At 40.8% G+C, this 12,750-nt stretch overlaps 1 protein-coding gene across 1 annotated transcript in view; it reads left to right on the forward strand.

The window, feature by feature from the left end:
* The first annotated feature begins 340 nt into the window (after window positions 1-340).
* LOC127362923 (collagen alpha-6(VI) chain-like) overlaps window positions 341-12,750 on the forward strand; it is a 38,321-nt gene continuing 25,911 nt past the window's right edge. Inside the window, exons 1-10 of the mRNA XM_051399229.1 lie at window positions 341-408; window positions 2,718-2,822; window positions 3,071-3,652; window positions 5,189-5,749; window positions 6,280-6,888; window positions 7,138-7,689; window positions 8,080-8,637; window positions 9,318-9,896; window positions 11,179-11,763; window positions 11,874-12,241. Of these exons, the coding sequence (XP_051255189.1) occupies window positions 2,747-2,822; window positions 3,071-3,652; window positions 5,189-5,749; window positions 6,280-6,888; window positions 7,138-7,689; window positions 8,080-8,637; window positions 9,318-9,896; window positions 11,179-11,763; window positions 11,874-12,241 (4,470 nt within the window). The 5' untranslated portion in view covers window positions 341-408; window positions 2,718-2,746. The remainder of the gene's footprint in view (window positions 409-2,717; window positions 2,823-3,070; window positions 3,653-5,188; window positions 5,750-6,279; window positions 6,889-7,137; window positions 7,690-8,079; window positions 8,638-9,317; window positions 9,897-11,178; window positions 11,764-11,873; window positions 12,242-12,750) is intronic.

A 12,750-nucleotide genomic window follows, 5' to 3' on the forward strand; every position in this document is an offset into this window, starting at 1 on the left:
TAATGAAAACATTCTTCTATTCAGGTGATTATACACTAATGAAAACATAGCTGTGAATATTATATTACATTTCTAACAATAGATCCTTCTCAATGTTACACACTGGAACTTTCTGGAAGTTAAACTAAAATATGATTTAGTTGTTCAGTTGTTTAAAAATAAAAGCCCCCAGGGGCTCCTCTCTGGAGCTCAGAAATAGCTGCACTGATTATTGGGTTCCTATGATTCAAATCTGATTCATATATCAAGGTCTGGAGTTCATACCTCTCCTGCAGAGTGTTGGAGGAGGAGCCCTACCCTACCTCCTCCCTCCTCACTCTCTTAATACCTCCAGAAACTGCAGCTCCCTGCGTGACAGTCGGGACTCCTGAGTTTGGGAGCGGAGGGATCGCATGCAGCAGCAGATCTGTAAGTGTCTCTTTACCTGTGTACATAAATGTGGATTTTACCAGTTCAGTGTGAAGATCTTTAGGAGAACTGATTAATAATGCCTGTCAGGTGTCATTAGTGTATGGCAGACTATGGGAAGCAGTGGGTTTGGAGCTGAGAGCCACAGACAGTCTGAACACAGCTCTGTACCACAGTTAACTTTGTTTTTCATCAGTTTCTGTTTAGTTTTTTATGATAATATGTGTTTGTTCAGAACACACTGACTCTCCGTCATGTAGAGCAGCTGTTCCAAACCTTTTTCTTTAATCTATTTCTGAGTAAACTGACAGGTTTTATAGATGTTTTATATTATCAACAATAACAATAACAGCAGAGAACAGCTGATAAACTGAACAATGAACCCAAACACTGAACTCAGTAACTGCAGGAAGTTTGCGTAAAACCAGAGATTTTGGATGAATTTTGAGCAGATTATTTTATAAGATAAGATATTCCTTTATTGATCCCCACATGTGTTACAGCAGCACAGGGGAATGAGAATTAAATACAATAAAAATAAAATGAAAATATAAAAATCTAAAGAAATATATTTACACTAAATGCAATAAAGTGGAATATGGTAAGCAAAAACTGCACATGTGTAAAAAACAGTTGCTTAACAGGTTAATAGATCATCTCAATCAGCAGAGGTTGGAGGTGCTGGGAGCTGTGGTTGTGGATGTTGGAGGTAGTGGGAGCTGTGGTTGTGGATGTTGGAGGTAGTGGGAGCTGTGGTTGTGGATGTTGGAGGTAGTGGGAGCTGTGGTTGTGGATGTTGGAGGTACTGGGAGCAGTGGTTGTGGATGTTGGAGGTAGTGGGAGCAGTGGTTGTGGATGTTGGAGGTAGTGGGAGCTGTGGTTGTGGATGTTGGAGGTAATGGGAGCTGTGGTTGTGGATGTTGGAGGTAGTGGGAGCTGTGGTTGTGGATGTTGGAGGTACTGGGAGCTGTGGTTGTGGATGTTGGAGGTGCTGAGCTACTCCCGAGCTGCCTCAGCTCAGCGTAGAGAGGATGAGAGAGGTTGTTTCTGTGAATATTGGTCAGAGAGTAGTTTTCATGATATTTTAAGGAACCTTAAACCTTATGCTGCTTTTAATTGTCAAAATAGAATTTGTGTGATTAATTGTTGAGGAATAGTTTGGGGTGGGTGCTGTCTTTCAGTATCCTCACTTCAGAGATATCCCTGATGAGCATCAATGATCATCTGGGCAGTTTTAATCACCCACTGCAGAGTTCGCCTGTCCTGTTACGCCAGTTTGTGATGTTTCCAGTCACATCCATTATTTACATTGTTTTTGAAATATAACTACATGTAAAACATTTTTGTAGGGGGAAAAGGCTATATTATACACTGGTTTGTTTAGAAAAACCCATAAATGCTTAATTTCAAAAAAAGGATCCATCAGTGAATTTATGGCATTAAATTATTTGTCAGAATCATTTTCATTGCCAAGTAGGTTTTTAACATTCAGGGAATTTGCCTTGGTATATTGGTGCATTACATTGAACATAGAGAAATATGAATATAAAGATAAAATAGAGGCAATAAAAGAGATATGACATCATCATTCAATAACACTACGATGGCACTGAAATTGCATTGAACTGCATCTTTTTGATGAGTTACGTATGATTTAATGAGAAACATGAGCTTCTCAGAGGATCTCTGTCATTGTCGGTGACAGGGAGGAAACTGCAGTAATCAAACTCTTCAACAGGAATATTGAATATGAAATATGATTTATTGAATTTTAAATTTAGATTTTATTTATGAAACTTATAGTATCCTTTTTTTAGGAAAAAAAGTCAGGTACCCCCTGCAGTACTGCAACGTAAGTTTTAGTGAACTTGAAAATGAACTATATATATTATTATACATAAACAAAATCTTAAACTAGCAATCCAAAACAAATGTGTCATAACAAATACCCTGAGTAACCGCTTTAAGTCTAACGTTATGTTCATCTTTTGTGTTTGTGTGCAGGTCTAGGACCTACTCCTTATAAAATTATTTACAGTGGTCTCTGTAACAGTGTACAGTTCCCACCTCCCTCCTCTGATTAGGCGGCGTTAACGCAGTTTTTTTATAGAAATCTCTGACATAAAGTCGTCCCAAACTGTCTGCTCTATGCCAGCATTGGACTCACAAGGTTCAGGGCGATTTAAAACAGTGGAGGGCGAGTTGAGACATTTTAACCCACAAATTGCAAAATATTTAGACTCACTGCTTTGAATTAAGTTTGTGTAGAAAAAAGTTCCGAACTAACTCCTGTTATATTTGTATTCTAGGAGGAGAGAAACTCAGGACCCGTCCCAACATGAAGGAAAGAACGAGTCTTCTATTCGGCCTCATCATAGCAGCGTGTTCCTATGGCATCACTGCTCAGAGAACAGGTGAACAGAGTGGAACAGTACATTCTTGGTATTTCTGTAGTTTTCTTTATAAAGAATTCTGGAACAATAAAGTACCGTACTGTAACCATTTTGAAGAAAAAAGTAACTTCCTTTGGCTACAAAACAACGAGTGAAGTTGTTTCAATTATATTTTATTAGTCTGTAATGTTACTCTCTGACTTTGTAATGTTTTCCCACAATACCTATTTTTGCGCATGCAATGGTGACCTTATTCTTCCCCTGTCCAGCATGTGAAAATGCCACCTTGGCCGACATCGTCTTCTTAGTCGATGGCTCCATCGGCTCTGATAACTTTCGTGATATCCAGAGTCTCCTAAACAAAATGATAAAAGCCCTAGACATCGGCACTAATAAAGTTCGAATCGGCTTGGCTCAGGACAGTGATCAAACTTACTCGGAGTTCCTGCTTAAGGATTACACAGAAAAGAAATCCCTGCTGGCTGCAGTGGAAAGAATCCCCTACCGAGGAGAAGGCAAAAAAACGGGCCAGGCCATCACCTACCTCCTGGAGAAGTACTTCACCCCAGAGGGAGGGAGCCGAGCCAACAAACGAGTACCTCAGATCGCTATTGTCATCACAGATGGAGTGTCCACGGATGATGTTGTAGTGCCAGCACAGAACCTGAGGAAGAACGGAGTCCTAGTGTTTGGCATCGGGGTACGAACACGCAACCAGATGGGGCTTGAATCCATCGCCAACCGGCCTCCAGGACGCTTTGTGTTCTCCATCGATAGCTTCCAGGATCTCCAGAGCAAGACGGACAGTCTGCTGCAAACTGTTTGTATCTCCATGGAGGATCAGAGGCAAGGTGAGGCAAAGTATTGGAGGAAACATATATATAGTTGTGCATTTATTCTTTTTGCAATAAATACTTAAATAACTAACCAAGAAAAATAACAAGCCAAAGTCTATCTTTTGAAATGTACAAAAGCGTCCAATTCCTAGTTTTCACGTGACGTCATACCCTTATTGGAACGCCCACTTGGAAGGAAAAACAAGACTTCTGATGCCTGCCAACTAACTTAAGTAGGGATTTTCTACACAGAGTTAACTCAAGTTTTTTTAGCCAAAATGGTGGATGGTTGTTGTGTGATCAGACGCACTAAATGACGAGGAGTCATTTCTGTCATCTGTTTCGTCTTATCGTTGTCTGGAAGAAGTTTCTCTCTCCAGTGTTTGGTGCTTTGGTGCAACTTTTACCTGAGTTACCTGAATGAATTGTCTGTTTTCTGTTGAGTGTTTATTTCCGTGGTCACTTCATCTTTTGCACAGATTACATTTATTAATTATTCATATTGCCTTTTTGTTTGCGGGGCTTTTGTTCCCCTTGCAGTGGCCTGTGGAGCACGGTTGGGTCGGCTCTCTACCACTCTCTCCCAAAAAAAAGCCTTGATCAGTGCTGACACCAATCTTTGAGATTGGGCCGGGACATCCTGAGTCTGTACTTTTGTATGCTTTCATTCTGGTAGCAGTGTAAGAGGAGGGATGTAAACATCTCCAAACTGGAGTTTGTTTTTCTTCTTATAGTATCTTATATTAGAGGTGATATAAATATTCATGGCTTGAAATTAATGGATAATTTGCATGCCTGCGGTTCCACAGTGTGTCCAGTGTAGGCTGCCATTTTGGAATGTGTTGCCGTCCAGGGCTCAGTGACCAACTATGAATAAGGTTTTGGTCTGTTGTATTGAGATCATTCTGGGTTTGTTAACTGTAGTAGTCTTTTTGACAAGTTAGAAAATGTATATGCATAGGTAAGGTGTCAGTTTGCTTTAGTTTCTTGTGTGAACACATCCAAAGACAAAAGTCTACTGGTTCCCAATCATCCACTGACAGTAGGACAAAAATCCTTCCATCTTAGAGGGATATGAGTTGTACAAATGGGCATAATGATGCATACATTCTGAAGGTGTTTCATCCACTTTTAACCATAACCAGTGGTGTGAAACCTGAAAAACAAGACTTTGTGTGCAGAGTCAGCTTTTGGTAGAGATGTAACGATACCAGAGATTTAATACCAACACTAGTGAAATTCCATGATTCTTGACACCGAATTTGATACCACAGTACAACAATAACTCCCATGTGCTTCAACATACACAAGATGTAGCCATCAAATAATTTGTAAAAAGAAACTACTCAGTTTAAAAGGTCAGTTAAGCTTAACTCTTTGTACCCTCGCCAACCTTGATGAAATAGCCATGAATCTGAGGGTTGGCAGGGTGGAGTCAGAAAGAAATTGTGGGTGTACATAAACTTACATAATGAATCAACAACCTCTTTGTTTTGATTGTAATGTATTGTAATAAAATGTAATAAGTTTTTTGTTTTGGTTTTCTTTCAGCTTTGGCAGAAAAGTTTGCAGATGTTTTCTTCTTGGTGGACAGTGGCATAGCTCAAGGACAATTTGTTGATTTTAAGTCTAACCTTACCAAATTGATCACTGATCTGGATGTTGGATCATCCACCAACCGTATCGGTTTGGCTCAGTATGGCCAACAAACCAATGTTGAATTCCTTCTCAATGCTCATCCAAGTAGATCGAAGACCCTGGCTGCTGTCAAACGTTTCCGCCTGCGCCCACAACCCAATCGACCACGTAACCTGGGGGCCGCTCTGGCCTACGCCAAAGCTCAATTTTTCACCAGTGAGTCGGGAGGCCGGGCACACAAAGGCTACCGACAGTTCCTGGTCGTTGTGAGTGGAAAAGACTCAGATGATAGTGTGTTTACGGAGGCTTATGCAATCAAATCAGAAGGGACAACGCTTGCTGCGATGAGCGCAGGTGCATCAATGGATTTTCTACGCTCATTTGCCAGTGTTGGGTACGCATATGATTCTCCCAGAGTAACTCTTTTAAAAGATAGCATCAAGACGGAGAAACTGGACACCAATGTTACTGAAGGTGAGAAACATCCTTTGGGCACCTACTTACCTAACCAGTAGTTGTATTTCTTGTTTAGTCATTTTTCAGTTAGCAGTTAGACAGTTCTATTTAATACATTCTGACTTACACTACATTTTAAAAGTATTATAGTATATTATACTGTTTAATGATGTTTAAAAAATGTTCCATGTAAAGTAGATCGCAAATTAGACAGTCACAAGAAATAGCTCACACAGCAGATTTTAAAGACTGCATTACATGAGTATTCCAGTAATATATTTCATTATAAAAATTATTTGAATGATTAAGTAGCAGATGGCTCAACAATGGAATAAATGAACACAAATACTTTAATGTCCAGGGTGGTGATACATTTGTATTTTTATGCAGAAGATGACAGACAGGATTTTTGACTGATTTAATTTTGATATGATGTATGATATGATATGATATGATATGCAGATCCATAAACTTGCATACCATTGGATCTTTTCTGATACAGGTCCTTTTTGTCCAGTACAAGTTAACTGATTACACTTCTTTCACAGATTGCAAAGGAGTAATAAAGGCAGACGTTGTGTTCATCGTTGATGGGTCGGCAAGCATTGGGCCCACCAACTTCCAGATGGTGCGCACTTTCCTGCACTCGATTGTGAGCAGCCTGGATGTCAATCAGAAAAGAGTCCGTGTGGGCGTTGTTACGTACAGTAGCACGCCCACAGCTCAAATCTACCTTAACAGTTTCAATGACAAGAACGAAATCCTGCAGTTCCTGAATATCCTGTATTACCAGGGAGGGGGGACAAACACTGGAGCTGCTCTAAACTTCACTCGGAAAGAAATCTTCACAGAGCAGAAAGGCAGCAGGAAGAGTGTCCAGCAGGTGGCAGTAGTGATCACCGATGGTGAATCCCAAGATAGTGTGACAGAAGCGGCAGCCATTCTCCGCCGGGCTGGTGTCACACTTTACGCTGTAGGAATTGAAAATGCAAGCAAGGCTGAACTAGAGAAGATGGTGTCCTACCCCTTCCATAAGCATGTTTATAGCGTGGACAGTTTCAAAGATCTGAAAACCATCACGGAGAACCTGCAGAAAACCCTGTGCACTAACATCATTGAAGAAGCACTAGATACAAGTAAAGAAGACGTCAAAGAAGGTTTGAACCTCTGTTGTTTTTATTGTCATCAATTACGCAAATATTTCCAAGTTATATATATATATATATATACACATATTTATACAAATATGTATTTATATGTATGTGCTGTGGGGATATAAAACTTTACTTGTTTCCTATTCAGTAGCCGTTCTTTAAGTTTAGCCTTTTTTGTTTTAATGTTAATGTTAAACCTTACTTTTTTTAACTGTGTGAAAAGAACTAACTCCTTGTAGTCTTTCTCTCCAGCATGTGATCAGAAGGATGAAGCAGACTTCTTCTTTTTGATGGACGACTCAGGAAGCATTGGGAACCAAGACTTTGCTGACATGCAGACGTTCATCATTGAGTTCATTAGTATTTTCCGTATTGGGCCAGGACATATCCGCATGGGCCTTGTGAAATATGCTGATTTGCCAACGAAGGAATTCAACCTGAAAACCTACTCAGATGCTGATAAACTGAAGGAAGCTGTAAAGAGTATTGAACACAAAGGAGGTGACACCAAGACTGGAAAGGCGCTGTCATCCATGGCAACCCACTTTGAGGAAGCTCGGGATCGGAAAGTTCCAAAGTACCTGATTGTCATTACCGATGGGGAATCCAAGGATGAAGTAACAGCTCCTGCTGCAGATTTGAGAGATCAAGGTGTCATTATCTATGCCGTCGGAGTGAGTAAAGCAAACCAGACTCAGCTGCAAGAGATTGCCGGCGACCAAACGAGGACTTTCTTTGTTCAGAATTTTGATGCCCTGAAGTCAATCAAGAATGATATCTTCAGACACATCTGTTCTCCAGACAGTAAGGAATTAGACTGGACTTCTAACTCCATTTGCATTCCTCTTATTTAAAAGCTTATGGCATAGTCACTACATGCATTAGCTATGCATGCCACATATTGTTACTTTTCGGAAAACTGACATGACAACTGAAATGCTATCAATTTGCCCATGTATTCAGGATTTCGCAGGCTCTTTTTGGTATTGTTGTGGCCCGAAATACCTGATTTAACAGCAGGTTTAAAAAAATATATCTAATTAAATTACCTAATTAGGATTATCCCTATGGAGAATATTATCAGATTTGGAATAGCAGTGGAAAATGTGTGTGCATGTAAACATAGTCAGTATCCAATGACTAAGGGGTAAAACGGGAACACCACGTTAACATTTCTGTCTTCTGTGTCCACAGTTTGCAAAGACATACTGGGTGACGTATTTTTCTTAACTGACAGCTCTGAGAGCATCAGTGACGAAGACTACAAGAAAATGAAAAACTTCATGAAATCTGTTATCAGCATGTCCGCCGTTGGGCAAAATGAGTTGCATGTAGGTGTCATGCAGTTCAGCAGCAACTTCAAACTGGAGTTCCCCCTCAACCAATACTACAGCAAGGAAGAAATGTGGAAAGCCATTGATAACATGAAGCATATCAAAGAAGGCACGCTCACAGGAAATGCCATCACAGAGGTGTCGAAGTATTTCAAGGAAACCAGCGGAGGGCGTTCTAATCTGAGGCAGTGGCTGATAGTAATAACAGACGGTGAGTCCCAAGACAGTGTTATAGGCCCCGCTGCGGCTCTGAGAGCTAAGGGAGTGTTGGTCTACGCCATTGGAGTGGGGAAAGCCATCACCTCCCAGCTGGTAGAGATCACTGATTCCTCAGAGAGGGTTTTTACTGAGAGCAACTTTGATGGGTTGAAAGACTTGGAGAAGAAAGTGGCCTTAAAGCTCTGCGACCCAACTAGAGGTAAGAGCAGTACGATAATTAAAAAACAGTTATATATATACAGTTATTTATATATATATATATATATACACATACTGTATCCGATGACTGTAGACTATTTCTGTCATAGGTAAAACATGTTTGAGCAGTTACGTTGACAAAAATAACAGATGAAAAACTAAAATATAGAGAAGTATCTGGATGCAGTCGGCGCCACAGCCAAAATCTCTTGAATCCAGTTGATTTGAACTAAATTTGGCTCAGGAATGTAAAAACAAATACAATCAGACATCATTCAATTAGGAATAAAGCTGAAAACATAAACAGATAAAAACAAAACATAGCAAGTTTGAAGGACCTATCGGCCTCTTCATCTGACTGTACAGTTGGTTCTGTTTACATCAATTAACATTTCGCCACAAATGCTATGTAACTGGTGAAATAGAAATGCACAGAAGAGTCTTTGTGGCTTTAGCAGCTACCTTACTGACCACAGGATGGATCAGTGACTAGCTTGCCAGCTAACAAGATCCAACATCTAAATCAGTCTTTGTGTTTTGTACAGAGATACGTCTAGGACGTGCTTAGCAGTTTAGTTGATGTTATTTTGTCATTTTTAATGGATTTTTTTCATGAGATGAATAACTAATCAGTTTTTCACTTTCCCTATTAACTACTCTGTTCATATTTTTTTTATTCAGAATGCAAGAAGACAGAAAAAGCAGACATTATTTTTCTGGTGGACGGGTCTAAAAGCATAGGTGAAACAAATTTCAAAAGCATGCAGACGTTTATGGAGTCAATAGTAAACCAAACCACAGTTGGCAAGGACCTGACTCGCTTTGGGGTCATTCGTTACTCCACCAGGGTCGAGTCTGTTTTTACTCTTAAGGACCATGACTCCAAACAAAAAGTTCTTGCACAAATAAAAGAACTAGAGCTACTAAACGAAGACACCTACACCAGCAAAGCCTTGAAGTACTCATTAGACTTCTTTAATGAGCAGCATGGTGGCCGGAAAGCACTCAAGGTGCCTCAGATTCTCATGGTGATCACAGACGGGGAAGCCACCGACCCATACCAACTGAAGCCCAACTCTGATGCACTGCGAAACAACGGAATCACTGTGATCAGTATTGGAGTGAAAGATGCAAATAAGACACAATTGTTGACCATGGCTGGTGACGACCCATCTAAAGTTTTCTATGTGGACAATTTCAAGGCCCTAGAAACTCTGTACAAGAATATTTCTTCTATCCTCTGCAATAGCACTAAGCCAGGTAGGTGTGTGGATGGTTCACAGTACTATAGACATAATGTTATTCTGTAAAGAGATGTAGGACAAAGTAAAAAAGCTTAAACCAGTCCAAGACCAAAACAAAGCCAATAATTCCAGTTGGTCCATATACCGGCCAGTTACAGATGGAAAGAAGGCAAATATAAAATGTTGTCAGTTGGAAGAATATGAACATATTTCTTTCTAGGTATAGTGAACTACTAAACTTACTTTAAAGTAATTTGTTGAAACAAACTAGTGCATTATGCGAAAAACAGGCCCTTTTTGCATGGCAGGACTTGATACAACATAGAAATGTGTAAACAGCATTTGTTAATCAGGTGTTGGTCACACTTGTGCGTCCCACTTGATTAAAGTCCTGGTGAAACAGAAATCAGAGTGCTGACATTTACGTAAGTACCGAGGGGCTTGTCATGGTAGCCAGTAGCCAGTGTGTAACTTCCCCCCAGTCCAGCAGCTGTAGCAGACCCACAAGGTGACTCAGCTGGGAGTGGAGGCTCCCAGTGAACAACACGTCCAGTCCGGGACTGATGCTGACTGACGACATTTTGAGGTTTTTATGGCATCTAACATTCCTTATAGCGACAGTTAGCTTCTTTTAGCAACAAGTCCATTTGGAAACTCTGTAAATCACCAGGTTGTGTTTACTGGGAGGCTGCTGAGCCCAGTTCGGTTGCTAACGGCAACGACATTAGCAGTTAGCAAACAGCAGCTACATTAGCCGTTAGCTAACAGCAGCTACATTAGCAGTTAGCCGGGGGACGTCAGAGAGAAAACCAGACAATATTCTCTCCATAAAATATAATCCAGTTTCACCCAAATCTCTGATAAAGTTGTGTGTTTGTACAGTAATCAGTGAGCTCTGCTAGCCAGCCATGCTGTTAGCTAGCTGTGTGGTGGTTGAATGTCATAATATTATTGGTTGAAATCAGTTAGTTCATGTTGACGTAACCATGCGTCACATTTTGTTTAACAGGAAGACAAAATTATCGGATTCTGATATAAAAACACAAAAAAATGTGCAAGTTTTTTTGGCATAAATTGTTAAATGGGGGAATAATATAGAAAAAATTTGAAAGAATCACATTTTTAATTTCACCTGGACTTTAATGTTTGTGAATAAGAGAGTATAGGGAGACCTGAAACCACAGGAAATTAGGCAGTTAAGAGTGTGATATGGCCAAATATAAATTATGCTATACAGTCATAATTTCATGTTTCTTAGTAATGTGGACAATTGTCTTTTTCTTGCTTTGCTTTGGCAGTTTGCGAGAAAGAGAAGGCCGACATGGTTTTTCTGCTTGATTATTCTAGCAGCATCAACCAATTGTCCAACGACAATCACGAGATCATGAAAAACTTCACCAGAGATGTAGTGAACAGCTTTGAAGTCAGTAAAGAGTATGTGCATGTTGGAGTTGCACAGTTCAGCGTTCATACTCGGAGGGAGTTTTACCTCAACGAGTACTTCAGTAGGGAGGATGTGAACGCACAGATCAAGAATTTGGGATACGAAGGTGGAAACACTCACATCGGACAAGCCTTGAATGAAGTTAATGAGTACTTTTATACATCAAAGGGCAGCCGTAGTGGAATCTCCAAGAATCTGATATTGATCACAGATGGTGATTCTCAGGATGATGTGGAGGACGCAGGTCAATATATCAGGGATCTGGGAGTTGAGGTGTTTGGCATTGGCGTTGGAGACGTCCATGACCTGGAGCTCTTGCAGATTACTGGCACCCCTGAGAGGCTGTTCAACGTGCGAAACTTCAACGAGTTGGCAAATATCAAGAAAAAGTTAGTGGACACCATGTGCAAATCCAAACCCATCATAGAGCCCCCCCCCGGTGAGTTGAAAAGTGTGAGTTTGCCTCAGTGTCTGTCTTGCCTTCTTTCATGCCACGTTCCTCTATGTCTATGAATGCCAAAAGTAAAAACTTATTTCCCTTTGCTCCAGCCTGCAGCATTGATATCGCCATAGGATTTGATTTTTCCCAAAGAACCAGAGCTAGTGAGATGCTGATGCGCATCAGCAACCTCCAGACCTTCCTGCCAGACATTGTCCATTCCATTTTGGAGGTAAAAGGCCTGTGCTGCCTCTTGGCAAGTAACGGAAAAGATTTCCTTTCTGTCGGGGCCAACATCTCCTTCCATGTAGTAGATGATGGAGGACGTATATTGTATGATACAGACTTTGAACCCTACAACGAGGCAGTCGTGCAAAAAGTCCTGACGCTACGGATTCCAGAATCTACCGCCTTCAACACTGCCCTGCTGAACTACTTCAAGGAGAGGTTCAAGACCAAATCTGGAGCTGGTGTCAAGGTGAGCGTGACAGCTTCCATTTATTAATCATGAAATTATCTTATGTTGCGTTCCCAAAACAAGTCAAGTGAATATTCGCCTTGCGTTACACTTTAATCTGGTTTATAAAGGTGGTATGAGCCTAACATTTAATGTCAATAAACTAGGGATGGGTCCGATCCAGTATCGTTATCGGGACCGATACCAGCGTAATTCACGTATCGGAATTTCCCAATCCAACCTGCGCAGATTTCTGATATCCATGAGCCATGTCTGCGCTTTAACGTTGTCTGCTGAAATGACTCCACAGGCGATTCCTGCCGGCCAGTCAATGAGACACAGAGTTATGAGACACGCCCCCGGCTCAGGAAATTCATTCCGCAGTTTGCAGCCAGCTAACAGGATAGCCTTGAGCAGCATTGTGGCTAGCCAACATGTCCGCTGTGTGGAAATACTGTACACTGGAAACACCGCAGAGCAAGACAGCAAAATGCAATGTTTGCAAAGCCGTAATTCAGCTCCCTCGCGTC

This window comes from Dicentrarchus labrax, unplaced genomic scaffold, assembly GCF_905237075.1.
Source record: "Dicentrarchus labrax unplaced genomic scaffold, dlabrax2021, whole genome shotgun sequence".
NCBI classification, from domain to species: domain Eukaryota; kingdom Metazoa; phylum Chordata; class Actinopteri; family Moronidae; genus Dicentrarchus; species Dicentrarchus labrax.